The sequence below is a fragment of the Pongo pygmaeus genome, chromosome 3, assembly GCF_028885625.2.
Source record: "Pongo pygmaeus isolate AG05252 chromosome 3, NHGRI_mPonPyg2-v2.0_pri, whole genome shotgun sequence".
Lineage (NCBI taxonomy): Eukaryota > Metazoa > Chordata > Mammalia > Primates > Hominidae > Pongo > Pongo pygmaeus.
In genome coordinates, this window is record NC_072376.2 from 92,840,631 (window position 1) to 92,860,227 (window position 19,597).

Here is a 19,597-nt window from a genome sequence, read left to right on the forward strand (position 1 = left end):
TATAACACTAAGATTTTGAAACAGACCTACTTCACTTCTTGAGGAAGTAACTGCTTTTGTAATATTTATTTAAGCAAGGTTTCTTAGGTCACTGACTGTTAAATAAACCTAGTTAAATAAGAGTAATGCATGTTAAAGATTTAAGAATTCCTTACCTCACACTCTGCATTAACTTTCATTCTTTTCCAATATTTCCTCTTGCTAAGAAGTTTCAGGTTCTCAGCTGTAGCATAATATAAGAATGATTATTATGTAACATTTTTTTCTCTGCTTCAGATAGCTTTGGAGCCAAAGATCCTTATCCTCTCTGTCCCAAATTTATATAATACTTCTATCTTCCTCATGGAGTTTATAAGAAATGATGTAAATCTATGTATGTGAGACTTGCATAATAATAAAAGAAGAACAGTATGAACTTAGGATATTTTCAGGATAATAGTCATTTTCTTGGACTAATTATATATTAATGATGTTTGCTGGTTAATGATACAGTATGATTGCTTTAGACCACAAGTTTTATGTCTACTATTGGGCCTAGATATTATTTAGCACAGCATGACATCAAGGTTCAGAAAAATGTGGTTGTTTGGACTAAACAGTTGATAAATGAGTAGGAATTAAAGACTGATATTCCATCTTATATTTTAGTTTAATTTTTATTATCTTGTGCTATTATTTAATAGACTTAACCTATGACTGTCTTAGAAAATTCATTTTAGTTATGTAAGTAATACAGTCTCCTGGGAAATTCCTAGAATATTTCACCTAAGGTTAAATTCCAATTTGATCACCAAGCCAATCGCACAAGAGTATCTTTTTCCAGAAAAGTGAACAAATTTCAAATGGTCAAGTATCTTTTTGGATTAGGTGGGTAAAAAAGTAACAGAAAACCCCAAAATGACAGTGGCTGAAACCAAATATAAATTCTTTTCAGTCTCATATTCAAGAAGTCCAGCTGGTGTCACTCAAGGCTGTGTTGGTGTTCTGAAATATCAGGGATCCTGCTCCTCTCTTTGTTTCTCCATAATAGTGGCCTCCAACTTATGGCCAAGATGGCAGTTGGAGTTTCAGTCATTATATTGCATTCTAGCTACGAGAAAAATAGTAGCCTTCCCTACTTTAAATACACTTCTTAGAAGGCGCAAATCATTTTCACTTGGCTCTTAATGTGCAAAAGTTAGTGACATGAACATAACTAGCTGCAAAAAGACTAAGAAATGTGGTCTTTATTCCAGGCTGCTACATGCCCAAGTGAAAACAGGGGCTTTCATTGTTACGGAAGAAGGGGGAACAGTGTCTGCCATAGTAAGTGTCCAGGGACAGTAAGAATTCCATTGCCTGTTACCTTATTTTCTTGTCCAGCCCAGAAATCTGCTGAAAACCTTGGCCATTAGCAAGAGAGTCATGCTTAGCAAAATATTAGGAGTCCCATCCTTACTAGTGAATGATGCCTAAAAATCGATTTTTCTGGCATTTTATATCTGATATATCAGGGATAATTTTTGTTTTCCTTGGAACTTTCATAAACATCCACTTCCAGGAATAGTTATAACAACAGCAATAAAACAGTAAGTTGCAAAATATATAATAAAATGAAAACCTGACCACATGATACTATATATATATATATTTTAATGAGTACACAAATATATAGATACATTATAGACATATATCTATATATAATTTTAAAAACCTTGAAGGCTACAGGCAAAACTGATGTGTTCATTACCTTTTGTGCTGTGGGATCAGGGTTGATGATCAAGTTGGACTTTATCTGTAAAGCTCTAAAAATTTACAGCAAAATAAGGTATGCTTGGGAAGGTAGTAGGAGTAGGAAGTAGAAATATTTTGTGGAAACTCTTAGGAATTCTGTAGTACCCTAACTGTATAGTCATTGTATCAATTACAGGTTTTTATTGTGAGCAATAGAAACCAATTCTAATGAACAAAATCAAAAAGGGAATTGGAAGAGCACTGATTATCATAGATTCAAAGACAAAGTTGAATAAGACTGTAGTAGGAAGTAAGGGTAGCCACTGTAACTCAGCTACCTTTCATTCTTGTGTCTCTGTTAAAGATTTACATTCTCATGAGGTGAAATGACATTGGCAAAGCTTGAGGTGTATTCATTAGCTGAGGTTTGGGAGGTAGGACTTCTAAGTAATTGGGTACCTTGATTCTACTAAGGCAAAAAGCGTGGAAAAGACTGTTGCCCAAGTAAAAGTTAGGGTTGTGTTGCCAATAAAAAGGGAGGAAACAATATTAGGAGGCAAAAGCAATAGATGTCTACAACTGTCACAAAAGACTAAATCTATTGACACTTCCTTCCTTCAGCTGTAAGTTTTAGGATGCTCTGTGGATATGTAGGGGAAGGTTCGGTTTTGAAGCTAGGATTAGTGATTTTAATTCTCAAAAGAGCCTTTACTTGGTTACACTACAGTGAACCAAGTTAACAAATTTTCTGTACTATCAGAATTTGCTCAGAAATTCTTTTCTTTACTGCTCTTGTTTTCTGAGCAATCTAGTCTCAAACTTTGTTGGTTATGCTATAGGAAGCTATGAGTGTCTGAGCTACTGTTCACAAATATTTACTAAAAATTCCTAGACAGGATTGTATTTTCTCACCCCGTTGATTTCAAGGTTAGCCATAGCACTTGCTTTGGCCAAGAAAATATGAGTAGAAGTTATATGTGTTACTTTTAAGCAGAAGCTCTAAGAGAAAATGTGTGGCTATGTTCTCTTTTCCCTCTGCACAATAACAAAAGATAGTTCAGATAGAAGATGTTTCATCAGTGTCTCAGTCCCCCAAGATGAAGAGCCACAGTAAACCTGCTGTTTATGCATATTATTATTGAGAAGTAATCTCTTGCAATTGTAAACCACTGAGATTTGGGCCATTGGTTACTATAGTATAACCTAACCACTGTTGATTTATGTACTGGTAAAATGAATTCTCTGTCCAAATTTCACAGAGAATTTCCAACAGACTGTGGTTTTTAAAACAGACCATAAGCAGGAAATTAGGTAGAAGCTGGATGAGTGATTAGAAGCTTATCCTATGAGCAGTAGAAAACATGTAGATTTTTCTAAACAAGCAACTGACAAAATTAGTTTTCTGTTTTAGACACTTAATATTAAAATAGTACATAGTACATATCGTAACATGGAACACTCACTTTTGGACAGAACAGTGAATTAAAGAAATTGTCAAATATCTGATTCTCTCCTTTGGTACTAATTAGTAGTTATTTTCCATGTATATTTAGGTTTTTTATTATTAAGTGATATATATATAGATATTAAGTGATATATATATATATATGACAAGCTGAGGAGATAAAACTAGAAAAGCAAAAGCAGACAAGTTATGATCAATTTAAAGAGCTACACTTCTAGATCAATAACATAAACAGTATGTTGCAATGATTTAGCCTAGTAGTAATTGCTCCTTCACTCTTCGCAAAAAGCAATCACTAGGTGTATTTTCTCTCTTAAATATTTCCCAAATCTATCCTTTCCTTCCTATCCTTACCATCACTTCTTTAAATCAGATATTCATCATCTCTTTCTAAAGGTTTGTGGTAGTCCCTTAATTAATCCCTGCAGTGTTGCTCTCCTCCAGGCTGCCTTTTTCAAAGTTGCTGAATACTGTTTCTGAAACACGGATTTGATTATCTTAATTCCTTGCATTAGACCCTTTTGGTTCAACACTTTCTGGTAGAACGAGCACACAAGCCTTCCCTGAAAGGGATTGTTAAGAATGAGTTCTAAGACCAGACTCTACTATCTGGACTTACTAAATATTTATAACAATATGTTTATTATAATGTTAACTTCTATTAATATTACCTGGTTTCTCTCTCAATTCTTGTGTGTACTCTCTGTTTTGCCATTACCCGATTGCCTTGCAATTTTACATTTGAATTTCTTTATTCCTTTGTATTTACTGATAACTCTCTCCTTCCACCCCACAAACTGGTTAATACTGTCTCAAGTTTTAACATTAAGTTCAAGAATAATTGGTTTTAAATTTGAGATTAAGTGACTTTTCGTTGAATAAGATACTTCTTTTATGATCTCCTCTGATACTCGGTCTATATCTCTATTATTCCAGTTATCACATGGTATGACATTATGTTTATATATCTGGTTTATATATCTGTTTACCTCTATGAGACCATAGGCAACTTGAGAGCAGGAACTATGTCTTGTGCATCATTGAGCCCTGATACAGTTACTGGTTCATAGCAGACACATAATGAAAAAGTCTGTGGAATATGTAAGAAATTGCTAAATAAAGAAAATATTATTATTTCACAAATCACTCTTGAACTCACTATTGTGTGGTTCAGTTTTGCTGGATTGAGATCTTTGTGATACATTTCTTTTAAAATATATTTCCAGAGAATGTTATTTTTTGAATTCTTGATGCTTCCTTTCATCTGACAAAGATAGGTCAACCTAGTTTCTACTCGTAGAGCTAAAATTAATGCTCTACTCCAGTAACTGTATTAGCATAGGTGTCTAGTATTTTTATTTCCTTAAATTAATAAACTGTACTAAAGTTATAGGCAATTTAAAATTTTTCTGAGAAGTGAGCCGTACGAACATGTTGACTTTCATGATACTTTAAAAAAGAACGAAATGGGCATGTAAATGAAATTGTATCTGCCATGAGTCTTGATATGGGTATATTATTTAAAGGCTTGATTCCAACTATTTATAAATAAAGACTCTATTACTATATACAATTAAATTGAGGAATCTAGTAGATCATAATGATTTTATTTATATGGTTTTCATGTTGCAAGGAAATTGTCACTTGGAATAAAGAAGCATTGTTGTTGGCTCCAGAATGTTGGAAACATATTTGTTATCTAATATATTATAACTGAAGATCTGCTTTTTACAGGACCCTAACAAGTGCTGGTAAAGACCTACAAGATAATTTTCTGATGGCCCTGGCAACGAGAGAAGAAGACAATCGCAGTGGAAAACTGAGTGTAAGTACATTTCACCCAACAGCTTAAAATGTATACACTAAAGGCACAATTAATATTAAAAAATGTAACATTAAATATCTTTCTTAATGTAATTTACAAGATATAAAATATGATTCCTCTTTATTAAGTATCTATTATAGGAATATATATAGAAAGTTAAAAATTCTCATTTACATCTTTAGAAGTAGCCAAATAGTTAAAAAGAAAAAGGATTCTAAACATTCATTGCAAAGAAAATGCCTATGCATGGCAGAATTGTTCTTTAACCTGGGTAAAGCCTCCTGCTTCTTTTAAACTTAACCTCTTCTTACATTCTCCCAAGTTGCGTCACCCACTGACCCCAAGTTTTGTCCCCTGATTTTATGTGACTCCTAGAATATAGTACCATAGTCTGCCTTTTAGTCCTACCTTGGAAGATACGATAAAAATCATGTAATAGAAGAACTGTGTTATCATTATTATTTTTGAATGATCCAAGGAGAATATACTTTTACTTTGTTAAAATGTGTGCTATGTCAAATATGTAGAGAATGCGAATATTATTTGGAATAAAGATTTACTTTCACACTTTGTTAATATGATATTTGTGATAACAGTCTTTGTAAGTCTTAACATGTTCCAAATCAAATTTAATAGAAAAGGCAAATATTCATGCTAAAACTGTAGTAAGTGACTGACTTAAAGAAAAATAATCAGAAATAGTATGATAAAAAATTTAGAGCAACAGAAAAATATGTGTATAAGGAGATCTATTCTACCAATATTTTCTCAATAAAAATGTTGGAGTTTTTCTCACTATCAGGTCCACTGAAAATATCGCATGCAGGCAAAACCCTCAATGTAGTTCAGAGAGAGAAAAAAATCATAACATGTTTAGTTAATAGAATAGAATCAACCCCGACTTAAAATAAGGGAAAATTTCTTGTAGGAAGTAGGCTGACAGAGGTTTTAAAAGGGTGGGGATGGAAATACGGGCAGAGACTAGACTTTGGACAGCTTTAGTAATCACAACAGAAAAGTCTGAATGAATATATGAGCTATTACAAATGCATTTTCTCAGAAATATGAGTGGAAAACTTATAGAAATTAAATATTTAAATGAGGCTAAGACTAGGACATAATTTAATCTCCAGAAATGTTGCAATAGGAATGGTAGAATTGCAGAGGATGCTTTAATGAAGATGTGCATCTTAAGAGCATTTCATGTATGTGATAGAGACTAAGGAAAATCTTAGAGGTCAAGATGTGGTAATTGAAGAAAAAACTAGTTAAAAATTAGAGAGGTAAAATGGATTATTTTGAGACAACAATTTCCAATTTCTTTCCAGACTACTCTGAGGCATTCACAGAGCAGATCAATCTGTTTTATTTCCTTCCTTGGTGTTTATGATATAGTTATCTTATAGTTTTCTACTTTCTTCTGACTTTTTAACTCAATCTCTTTCTTGGGCTGATCATCTTATACCTCCAGTTGACCTGTATCTCTTCTACTATACACATTTTCCCTTAGTGAATCATCAAAACCCATGAGCTTACTGATTCTGTTTCCTGCTACAAAAACAGAAACCTAGATCTTTTTTTTAATCTATTATGTTTTTTCACTTAGTCATTAAACAAATAGTAATAAGTGGCTGTATATGAGGCATCGTACTAACTGCTTGGGATACAATGGATGGCAAGTGCTTATGGAGCTTACAGTTGTTTGGGGCAGAAAATGAATAATCAAATAATCATTATTTGTATAGAAATAAAAGCCAAAATGCAATGTGACAGGTGCTGTGGAGGAAAAACATAAAAAGCTCTGATTGTGTGTAAGTGGGTAGAGGATGATATAATCAGATTTTCAGACAGAAAACATCAGTGTGCCTTTAGTATAGGGAATAAATTATAGAAAGGATAAAGTGGATGACAGCAGATGCACTGCAAAATCAGATGAAAAGAAGACAAATGATTTGAGAGCTATTTAGAAGGCAAACTTAGCAGGATGCTGTGATAGGATATAGTTAAGGAAGGGATAGAAAGAAAGAGGGTAGTCTTTGGAGATAGATAGATGGTACTGCCACTCTGAAATGTAGTGTTCTAAAAGATCAGAAGTAGGGCACAGAGATCATGTGTTTGATTTTGAACATACTGAACTTGATTTGTTTTTGACAAAAGAATATGTTCAGTTGTTAAGAAGCTGGAGAAAAAGATCTGAACTCTACTCCAAAGTTTACTTCCATATTGCTATCCCTCCAATGCTCAACATTTGCTCTATTACTAAGTTATTTTTTTTCCTTTTCCACTTATCAGATCTCCCATCCATTTGGTCACCAACTCTGGTCAATATTACTTGGTAAATAATTCTCAAATAAATGTGGGAGAGGAGGCAATGAAGCCAAAGAGATGGGCAACAGCCAGGTCTCAGGGCTCTGTTGCTGTGCTCAGTAGCGTGGACAGTGCTACTGAGATGAAGGTGATGAATGTCCTTAAAATAATGTATACAAATGGTTAATGTGATCAGACATGCAACTTAAGAGTACATTGGCAGCAGTATATGGGGATAAGTGTGTCTCCATAGAGATGGGGAATGAGATATAAGACAGGGAGGTCAACTGAGAGGCCATTGTAACAGTTCAGGCAATACATAATGGATGTATAATAGAAGCCTGGGATAAATAGATGACAGAATGAATGGGAAGAGAAGGATAGATTGAGTGATTACTTAGGAGATAAAATCTGGAAACCATGTGCTTGTTTTTATGTAAGAAATAGTGATTTGTAGGATTCAGTGGAGAGTGAGCAGCTGATAATAATTTTAATAATGGAAAGACGTATAATCCTGGCTTTAGAGGATTTAGTATAGTTCAGTGATTAAAAAACAGATTTTTGAGGTAGACAGTAACTAGACTGAAGTTCCAGACTCACTGCCTACCAAGTATTATGGATTGCAAAAGGACATTACTGTATTTTCTAAGCCACAATTTCCTTTTCTGTAAGGTGGGAATTAAAAGAGCACCCTCATCTTAATATTTATTATTGAAAATGTAGATTAAACATTTGTCACACTGTATGATACATGACAACTATTTAATATATAATAAATTTTATAATAAAGGAGTGTTATAACTGCTAAAGCTATAATTGTGAATAAAATAGATATAGAAAATATGCAGTACTTTTGCTGCTAGTCTTTAAGGAAAACATTGATTGGATTTGAATTTCTCTTTAGAAAAGATAGTTGAAACAGTTCTTTGAGACAATCAGTTGCTTATAGATTTTATTAGAGATGTAAAGATTGTTGATCAATGTAAGATATTATAGCTATCAGAATATTTTTTAAAGAAACACTATAGTTTTTTTTTTGTGTTGTAGAAACCACTGTCCATTTTAACTTATACTCTGTGCAAACCACTTTACTATTTGCCAAAAACAAAGATGTATAGAACATGGGTCCTCCCTATAGTGCTTTTAATATAATAGGATTATGTAACTCTTTCTAGTGAACAAGCAGCTGGGGGAGGAGATAATTATTTTTCAAATGGTAGTAAACTAAGAATCCCTGATTTGTTGAGTGAAAAAAATTAAAACATTTCCTTTCTAATCAAAGACTCATGAAGATTATAATGAGAGGTCACATGCTATTCTGGGTGGGAAAAGTGAGACCCATTGACACTTATTTTTCCACTGAATGTTGACTATGTAAACAGTCACATGGATGACTAGTTTTGGCTTTGAAATATGCATTATTGAAGCTAGTAAAAAAACATTGCCTACAGCTTTTCCTTCAGAGTCATTCAAAGAAACCACTGTACCTGGGTCAGGAAAACCTATGCATTAGGTGGTTCCTAATATACCCATTTCCTGTGTTGAAATCTCTATGAAACATAAGATTGCGTTGTATATGACCAATAACATTGTGCTGACATGATCTTTTCCCTCCTTGCTATTTTCCAACTTTTATAAAATGTTCCCTTTCAAGAAAATGAAGGTATTATACAGATGTTTATTTTTTTTTAATAGAATTCATGCTTGTCCACTAATAAACCCTTATGGAAGTTATATGACTCACACAATCTTACCCTCATTTTAAATAAATTACATCAACGTTTGGGGGAAAATGTATATCAACATTTATTTCACCAGAAAAACTATAGCTGGATAGATCTTTAATTTCCTTATTTCCTGGATAGAAATTTGATACAGAGGCAGTGAGAAGTGCAGGAAAGAGTGAAGGTTATGGAGTCATCTTATCTGAGTTTGAATCTTGGATTTTCTACTTATCACAAGCTGAAGACACATTTCTCAACTCAACACAGCCCGAGTTTCCCCACCCAAAGTATGGGGATAATAATTTTCACACTGCTGAGATATTTATAGAATAAAATTATATAATGTGTAAAGCACATCTAAGCCTAAAACTTGGTAGGTGGTCTTTTTTCTTTTCTTTTCTGCCACAGTGCCTTGCTCTGTTGCCCAGGTTGGAGCTCAGTGGTACCATCATGGCTCACTGCAGCCAAGATCTCCTGGGCTCAAGTATCCTCCCACCTCAGCCTCCTGAAAAGCTGAAACTACCAGCATGTGTCACCACACCCAGCTAATTTTTTTTATTATTTGTAGAGACAGGGTTTCCCTATTTTGCCCGGGCTAGTCTTGAACACCTGGTCTCAAGTTATCCTCTTGCCTGGGCCTCCCAAAGTGTGAGCTACTGCATTGTAGATGTTTAACAAAGCATAAATTCCATATGTTATGTTAGGTCAGATTCCCTAAAAGCAGAGCCTAGGATGCCAATTTTAGTGCAAGCGATTTATTGAGAAAGTTCTCTCATCTAAAACCTGTTATGGCATGATGGAAGCATGATACTATAGAGGAGGAAGCTAGGCAGAGATGTGGTTTCAGTTGAAATCTAGTCTTAGTCTGATCTCACAGAGAGCTCTGGAGTAAGAGAGATTGTTCTGCCTGTGGCAAGGGGAATTTGCTTGTATATATTTCCTTCCCCATTCCTCTCTCCATCAATTAATCATCAGCTGCCACAGAGGTGGGAGATGGAGAAGTGGCTCCAGTCAGCTAAGGACAGTCCTTTTGAGGAGGGTACAGGTGGGAGCCATTAGCTTTTAACACCTGCAGGTCTGGAGCTGGGTACATCTGCCTAGGAAATGAGATCTAAGAGGGACACTACCAACATCCACTGCAGTGCTCTAGAACTACAGATGCTAAAGCTTAGTTCTAGCCATTTTAGGAAAAAAAAAAAGTATGTCATTGTTTCAATAATGTAATCTTATGTAAGCAAAACATAATTTTATTTAGGTATTTAATCAATCATTTTATATGAAAATTTAATGACATCTTTAGTGTTACATACCTGACATGAGAGATAGCCATTTGAATTAAAATAAAATGTATTTGGTCATTTACAAATGACCAAAAGCCCAAATATGATTTGGTGTCCAAACATTTTACATATGTAAGAAGCTTTCCCAGTTAAATCTTATGTCTACTAGTACATGTCCCGTATATAATTCATGCTGTGTTTTTTGAACTGACAGAATCAAGACAGCCAATTATACTTCATTAAGACAATTAAAAAATGATAATAATAATGATTACAATTTCAGCAATAGCTAACATATATTAAAAGCTTACCAAGTACAGGGCATTTTTCATAAGTGCTTTATATCCTTGAGCTCTTAATATTTACTACATATATGAAATAGGCATTATTTTTATATGCACTTTATAGATGAGAATTTTGAGGCACAAAGAGGTTGAACGTCTTATCCAGGTTTATATAACTGGTTAGTGAGTGACTTAAATTCAAATCTAGGCAGTCTGGCTCCAGAGTCTGATTCTTAACCAGTATGCAAATCAACAAAATTGCCCTTCAGAGAGCATATTAGTTATGACAGTGGGGTGTTAGCTCAGAAGTAGCAGATAAAACTGATGTTAATAACAACAGTAGATACATTAGTAGCTTGTATTGCATGACCGTCACTGCTCTAAGCACTTTGTATGTTAATTCAATTACTCCTGATTTATGTCTTTATTTCTAGGTGACAAAACGAGCCACAGAGAGGTTAAATATTTTGCCCAATGTTCATGGTAAAACTCATGTTTAAACTCAAGCAATCTGCGTCCAGATTCTGGGCTCATTAACCATTGAGTCCCCAAAGAGAGACACTCATCCATGGAAAACATGAATATTACTTCCATGTGATTAATTAAATATGAAAATATGGGAAAATATCTTTATACCTTCTGGGAAGAATTTATTTAACAAAATGCTAAAATCACAACCTTTAAAATTTAGTAAATCTGATTTCATTAAAACTAAAATCCTTTATTGACAAAAGATAATTAGCAATGTTTAAAGACAAGCCACATATATATGTAATACATAAAGCTGACAAAGCATTTGTATCAATAACTTAAAAAGAATTTTTACTAGTTAAAAAAAATCCAATCAACAACTGAACAGATTATAAACAGGCAATTCAGGGATGAGGAAGCCAAATAGTTCAATCAATAGGAAAAGACACTCAACTGTATTAATCTGATTGCTAAACAGAGACAAGAGAATTAAAATGAGCTATATTTCATACCCACTAGGTCGACAAAAATTTAAAGAGACCAGTTACTTCAAATGCAGGTGAGATGTGAAGTAAGAAACCATGGTTGGTGATGGCAGTAGAGTACATTGTTAGGCAACTTTAGAGAGCAGTTTGACAATATCTAGTAAAGAGAAAGATGTGTATAATCTTTATACCAGTATATAAATGATTGAGAGAAACTCTCAATCATATAAGCAAGGAGATAATTACAAGTCTGTAATTATCATGTAATTGTAATTGTAGCATTGCTCATAATAGCAGCATAACGTAAATGTTCATAAACATAAGAACAGGTTATTGTCCATTCTTATAATGGGATATTATACAGGAATTAATGCAAAAAATATAGGCATTCTTTATATCAACATAGGATCATCTCAAAGACATCATGTTTAGTTAAAAGGAAAAAAGTGATGTTTTGGAATGATGTGTACAGAATGACACTCAGTCACTGATGAATCCCTTCCTTCTTGTGTCTCAGTTTCCTTATCTGTAAATTGGATTACTAACTGTATTTAATAGAAAGTGTGTGAGGATTAAATGAATTTATACAGGTAAAAGTATTTAAAACACTATTTAGGGCACAGAATGAGCTGGGCACAGTGGCTCATGCCTGTAATCCCAGCACTTTGGAAGGCCGAGATGGGCAGATCACAAGATCAGGAGTTCGAGACCAGCCTGTGACCAACATGGTGAAACACTGTCTACTAAAAATACAAAAAAATGGCCAGGTGTGGTGGCGGGTGCCTGTAACTCAGCTACTTGGGAGGCTGAGGCAGGAGAATTGTTTGAACCTGGGAGGCGGAGGTTGCAGTGAGCCGAGATCAAGCCACTGCACTTCAGCCTGGGTGACAGAGTTGAGACTCTGTCTCAGAAAACAAAACAAAACCATGCACACAGCATCCTTAGTAACTTATTATTTAAAATGTTTATATAAAGTTCAAAAACTGACACAATAATTAATCATTTTTATGGACATACTCATGTTTTAATCATATAAAAACTGTATAGTACACACTGAGGAATAATATACCTTAACTTAAAGAAAATGGTTACATTGTGCTAGGTAGGAGGAAGTTGGAAAAGAAAGGAGGGAGAAGAATAGGATTGAAGAATAGGCTTTTACATAATGCTTTGTTTCTTTAAAATTTATGATGCCAGTATGGGAGAATGTTAAGATTTGAGCAAGTTGCTTAGCAGGATGTTGGCTACCTGAGTATTAGGTATAATAGTTATGTTAATAAATATTTGTTATATTAATCTTTCTTAATTTACTTTATGTTTGAAATATTTTATAGTCATACATGGAAGCAAGAAACAGGTTATAATACTTTAGGAAAATTTTTAAATGAACAATTATTGGTGAATTTATTATATCTAGTAACTTGTTTACAAAGAAACAAACAAACAAACAAATATCATGCAGCAAAGAGGTCAAACTTCGGCGTGGCACCTCACGATTCTTTCTTCTCTGGAAACGGAATGTAAATCCAAGACAGGTGCCCTAGAGGCCATGGATGTCCTTGCTAATCCCTAACCCTCTCCACTTAGATGATCAATTACTGTTGAGCCAATAGGGTTCCCTCTGTTGGAAAGGGACTTTAGAAATGGAGAGGCACAGAGCCAAGGAGTCACTGAGGCTAATCTTTAAAAATATGTGATCATAATCTCCTGCTACTGAGGTCCCTAATCTACCCATGTATCTGTCCCTTTGTTTGGAAGGGCCTTCAACAGGGTCTTTGAATTTGGGAGATACTGCAGGACCATTTCAATAAATCCTCCATTTTGCTTAGAGTTCAATTTGTGGTTTACAGCAAAGAGAACATTAACTACAACCTTAAAATTAGTATGGTTTATTTTTAACAAAGAGAGAATAATCAATTAGTAGAATCCTTTTGTGGGAACAGATTTTTACTAATTCCATCCAGAAGAAACTTTCAAAAACATTGGTAAACTGGAGTCTATGGATTCACACTCTATGTGCAACTAAGAAAGCTATTATTTATTTTAAACTCAATTTTATGTACCTTTTTCACATATTAAAATATTGATTCAGAGTTATTAAAATTGCTACAAATTTTGGAGAAATAGAATGCAAAATGGGGTGGGTGCAATAAAATGTAAAATTAGTGAATTTGCTGATTGCAGTGATGTACATAAGGGTTTTTACCTTTTAAAACATTTGTGTTACTGAAATTATAAAACATGCTATTGTACATAACTGAGGAAGCATTTACAGATTGTTTTGGATTTGTATATGTGCAATAAAGGACAAATACATCCATGAGACTATTTGACCCTTGATGCAAAATGATAGTAATATTTCTTTCTTCAGATCTATAAATTGTAAGAAAAAACTTCTGGCTGCCTAACCTTAACAAGTACAATGGCTTTCATATTACAAATTATACAAAACAAGCAAAGGAAAAAATAATTTGCTATGTGAAACATATTATTAGAAATGAATAAATTAAATGGCTATTCTGTCAAACAGTTTTAATTCTCAGAGTTAAAAGAGGGCCTCATAAGCGAGCTTTTAATAAAAATCAGTTGTCAGGAAAGATGTTGAATGTGCTATAATAAATAACAGAGCTGATCTTCAGAGCATTAAAAGGGATATAACCACGATTGCTCTTTAAAATTTGTGAAAATTATGGCTAAATCTATTTTGCCAAGCATGATGGTGAATTTGGCAGAAAACACTGAAGTAATATGTAACAGTTGTAATTTAGTGTTTTTGCTATTAGGAGAAAATTATGTTGCATAATATTTAAAACATTTTTTCTTCTGATTTTCCAGTTGAATATAATTTAATACTTTAAGAGTTTGGTGTCTGTAGCACAGTTTGGATCTGAAACGGACATTTAGCAATCATATTGACTTCTCTTTTTCTCCTTAACTCTAAGATGTGGTGAAATGATTCAATGCTCTTTACAACCTAACTTTTGAAACAATATTATGTTTATTTAGATGCTATAGCTAAAAAGGGAACACAATTGAGCCTTCCCATTCCTTTTTCCCACTATTTTGTCCAGGAGAAGAATATATTTTACAGCTGGGTCTTCGCAGGGTTGTGGCCGTGCATACATTGGCAGGTGCTATTCTTTGGACCAACTGTAGGTGTCTGACTACATTGTTGATCTCCGTTTACTCATTCTTAGCAGAGGGGAAGATCTAAATCTGAACCAACTGTCTTCATTGCAGTTAAGATAGCAAGAATACCTGTTTGAATTGGCATGGTGGGTGACTTTTTATAAATATATACTCTGCTTCAGGTTTTGAGATATGGGAGGAAAGTCTCAGAAGAATTAATTTAACTGACATTCTTTCTCTAGGGATTGCTACTCCTCTTCATATCTGACCAGTATACAGCTTTTGCAGTGTTAACTGTTGCAATGATAATTAAGGTAGTTGTCTTTTATTGAATGCTGGCTTCGTGTTGGCATTTGTAACTTGTCAAATCTATTGGCATAAAGTTATTTATAGTATCCCCTTATCATTTTAGTGTCTGTGGGATCTATGGTGATATCCACACTCTCCAGATATTGGTCTTCTCTTTTTTCCTGAGCAGGCTGGCTAGAGATTTTATCCATCTTCTCAAAGAGCCAGCTATTGGCTTCATTGATTTTTGTCTATTGATTTTGTGTTGTTCATTTTGTTGATGTCTGATGTTTGTTATTTCTTTTATTGTGCTTACTTTGATTTTTGCTTTTCTTTTTCTAGTTTTTTTAGATGAAAATTTAGGTCATCGATTTGAGACTTTTCTTCTTTTCTAACATAGGTGTTTCAGTGCTATACATTTCCCTCTAAGCACCACTTTTGCACCATCAGATATTTTGATACGTCATGTTTTCATTTTCATGCAGTCCAAATTTTCTGATCTCCCTTTTAGTTTATTTTTAATCATGAGTTATCCAAAAGTTGATTTTTAGTTGCCAAATGTTTGGGATTTTCTAGCTTCTTAAATTTTCCTAGCTTTCTGAGATTGTTCAGTCTATTAATTTTAAATGCTCATTCCTTTTCTTCCTTTCCTGTTAAGATCTTATTATTTACACATGCTAGGTGTATTAGTCCATTTTCACACTGCTATAAAGAAATATCCAAGACTGGGTAATTTATAAAGGAAATAAGCTTAATTGACTCACAGTTCCACATGGCTCAGGTAGGCCCCAGGAAACTCACAACCATGACAGAAGTGGCAGCAGTCACCTTCTTTACAAGGTGGCAGGAAAGACAGAGAGATTGAAGGTGGAACTTTTCAAACACTTATAAAACCATCAGATCTCATGAGAACTCACACACTATTATGAGAACAGAATGGAGGAAACTGCCCCCATGATTCAGTTACCTCATGCCAGGGTCCTTCCTTAACACCTGGGGATTACAATTCAAGATGAGATTTGGGTGGGGACACAAAGCCAAACCATATCACTAGGATTGGGCTGAATAGGCATATCATTAGTTGTTTATTTTTCTTGCCTCCTTGCCCTTTCTAGAACATACCTCATGTTAAAAGCATGAATAATCTTGCTTTATATGTCATTTTCATTTTAAAATATCATATACCTTTTTTTATTTTTATTTTTTTTTGTTATTATTATACTTTAAGTTTTAGGGTTCATGTGCACAATGTGCAGGTTTGTTACATGTGTATACATGTGCCATGCTGGTGTGCTGCACCCATTAACTCGCCATTTAGCATTAGGTATATCTCCTAATGCTATCCCTCCCCCCTCCCCCCCACCCCACAACAGTCCCCAGAGTGTCATGTTCCCCTTCCTGTGTCCATGTGTTCTCATTGTTCAATTCCCATCTATGAGTGAGAACATGCGGTGTTTGTCAGTATCGCATTCTTATGTGATCCCTGAGAAAACTAGAATTGTTGTTTTGTTTTGTTTTGCTTTGCTTTGCTTGTTTTAAAATTTTATTCTATTCCCTGAATTATTTCTATGTCTACCAGGATGAATTTTTCTTTCTGTATGTATTTGTGTCTATCACATCACAAGATTTTTCTCAAATATCTAGTGATTCTTGGTTGTTCATTAACATTTATTTAAGAATAACACAACACAAAAGCTGACTGTTACCTCTGTGAATCTAGTTAGGGTCAACTAGTTAGTAATCACTGATAGGTTTTGCATTAATCTATGACTGGAGAGAGAGCTTTCCGTTAGTCAGAGGCCCTCTCAAATATGGAAGGCCTTGCTTTTTGGCACCAAGTCCCAAGTTATGTGCTCTAATTCTCCCCAGGGACTTAGTTCCATTTCTTTAGTTATTAGTCACCAATACTTTGCCTGGGTGTTTGAGGGGAATGACTATCTGGCTATGGATAATTCTTTTCATATGGGTAGAGGGCATTTTCAACTGAACTCCTTGTTTTAGCCCCACTTCACCCTTCTTACCTTCCATATCTCTGGAATTCCTGAGTCCTGAACCCCTCCAGGGCTCTGCCAAGATTGGTTTCCTTCTCGTATGCAGCCTCCTCCCTCTTTCCCCTTCCCAAAGATAGCACAGATACATTTCTATTTCAAATTCACAATTACATACTTATGTTATCTTCTAAAAGTTTTATTGTTTTAGTGTTTACATTTAGATGTATATTTCACCTGCAATTACCATTCTTCCTCCTTTTGTTCTTCCACAAAGTAAGCCCAGTTATGCCTGCTTCCCTTTTATTAATGATGTTCAACACTGGCTTGTCCAAAATTTGTATGTATCTGTTGCTTTGCAATAGATGCTCTTTGATAGGCCAGTTCTACAGTGACTTGTTGATATAAATGCTCTGCATCTTATTGGATTTAAGAGTAATAAGATAAAATGACATCTCATTTAGTTGAGAATTAATATGCTGGAATGAATATGCAATTTAACAGGTTGCTGTTGTTTGAAGGTTTTCTGTGTACCTAAGAAATGAAAGTGTCTTTGAAAGAATGCTGCATACCACTTTGACATCTGCAATCCAGTATGAAATATTTATGAAGTTATCAAGCTAAGGAAATTATGGACATATTTTCTGGTGTGTTTTCTAAGGTGGTGAAGTTCTCCAAAATACTTGGAAAAATATTTGAGGAGGAGGAACATCCAGTTCCAAAATACTTTCTCCTTCGGGGAGAGTGGATTTGGCAGTGCATGCAATACATAGCACTCTTATATCTGACCCCTGGTGAGAGTTCCCATCATACCCGTTAGTCTTTGTGAGACTCTCTTGAATGAAACAGAATTGACCAAATGAAAGATCTTATTTTCTATAATTATCTTTTTGGAGTCAGAAGAGGGAAAGAGGGATTGTAGAAGGAGGGAGAGAGGAAGGAAGGGAAGGAGGAAAGCAGAGAGGGACAGATACGTGTTTGACGCCAATTTCATTATGAAGCATAGCATCTTAGAAATGAAAGGAGCAGAGTTTATCTTGTTCAGCCTCTGTCTCATTACGGGAATCCTCCTTTGAGCTTCTCTGACAGATGGCTATGCAGTCTTTGCTTAAATAGTTTAAATATTTTCATTGATAGGCAGCTCATTCCTTTGTAGGTTGTTATTTGCATTTCAGCAAGTTCTAATAATTAGACTGCAATGGGCAAAACCTGCCTTCTTTTAGTTATTGGTCTTTTGGAGCAATATAGAATAATACTGCTGCCCCACTGTGAGTTTTTAAGATAGGTTTCAATTTTCTTTTAAATATTTAAAGCCTTTTAAGGTTAAAATTTAAAATTTCTTTAATCACTATTTAAGCACTTGGCATTCTGATTTTTTTTTTCTGGATACTTCCTATACAGTGTCTCTTTAGAAACTTCTTTTTAAAATTGAGGTTTAGCAAACATATAAAAGCATGCCACTGTTAAATGTGCAGGTCCATAAATTACTACAAAATGAACAAACCATTTGATCACTACCCAGAATAAGAAAAAGAACATTACTAATACCAAATAAGCCTTACGTATGCCCATTTAGTCACAACTCTCCTATTCTCAATGATAATCCTTATGCTGATTTCTAATACCATAGAACAATTTTGTCATTTTTTAATGTTATATAAATAGAACCATATTTTCTGACTTTTTAAACTAAATATTTTGTTTAGGAGAACCATCCATGTTGTTGTGTGTAGTTGTGGTATATACTATTTTATTTCTGTGGTTTTCCATTTTATGTTACACAATTATCTTTGTTTTACTTTTTATGGATTGTCTACAATTTTTGACTGCTATAAATAATGGGGTTATGCTTATACATATCTTTGTGTGCATATATGTATATTGGTTTCTACTGGTTATATACCTACAAGTAAAATTGCTAGGTCATAGGACCTATGTATGTTCAGTTTTGTTTACTAGATAATGCCAAATATTTTCCAAAGTGATTGGGCCAGTATAAATTCGGAGCAACTGTGTATGAGAGTCCCTATTGCTTCACGGTCTTACTAACATTTAGTATTTTAATTTCTGATTTTTAATATTTTAGTAAGTGTATAGCATTATAACATTGTAGTTTAAATTTTCATTTATATGATTGTTAATGAGGTCATCCATATGTTTATTGGTCATTTTAATATCCTTTTCTGAGAAGTGTCTATTCACATTTCTTATCTATTTTTCTACTGTATCTTTTTTTCTTTTTCTTATGTAGGCAATTTGTACATATTCTAGATAAAAATTATTTGTTGTTTATATGTGCTGTGAATATATTCTCCCTGTCTGTAGCTTACCTTTTTGCTTTCTTAATGAAAGTTCCAAATTTTAATGTGGTCCAATTTATTAATCTTTTCCTTTATGGCTAGAGATGTTTCTACACTGTTTAAGCTATCTTTGCTATCTCAAAGTTACAATTATATATTCATACGTTATAGTCTAGAAGTTTTATTGTTTTTATGTTTACATTTAGATGTATATTTTACCTACAATTACTTTTTTTTTTTTTTTTTTTTTTTTAAAGATGGAGTATTGCTTTGTCACCCAGGCTGGAGTGCAGTGTGCAATCTTGGCTCACTACAACCTCCCACTCCCAGGTTCAAGC

At 34.1% G+C, this 19,597-nt stretch overlaps 1 protein-coding gene across 2 annotated transcripts in view; it reads left to right on the plus strand.

The window, feature by feature from the left end:
- The window catches only part of CFAP299 (cilia and flagella associated protein 299), a 702,620-nt gene that overhangs the window by 304,242 nt on the left and 378,781 nt on the right, over positions 1 to 19,597 (plus strand). For both annotated transcript variants that reach the window (XM_054486128.2, XM_063663795.1), the window contains one exon: positions 4,913 to 5,003. In XM_054486128.2, coding sequence (XP_054342103.1) covers positions 4,913 to 5,003 — 91 coding nt within the window. The remainder of the gene's footprint in view (positions 1 to 4,912; positions 5,004 to 19,597) is intronic.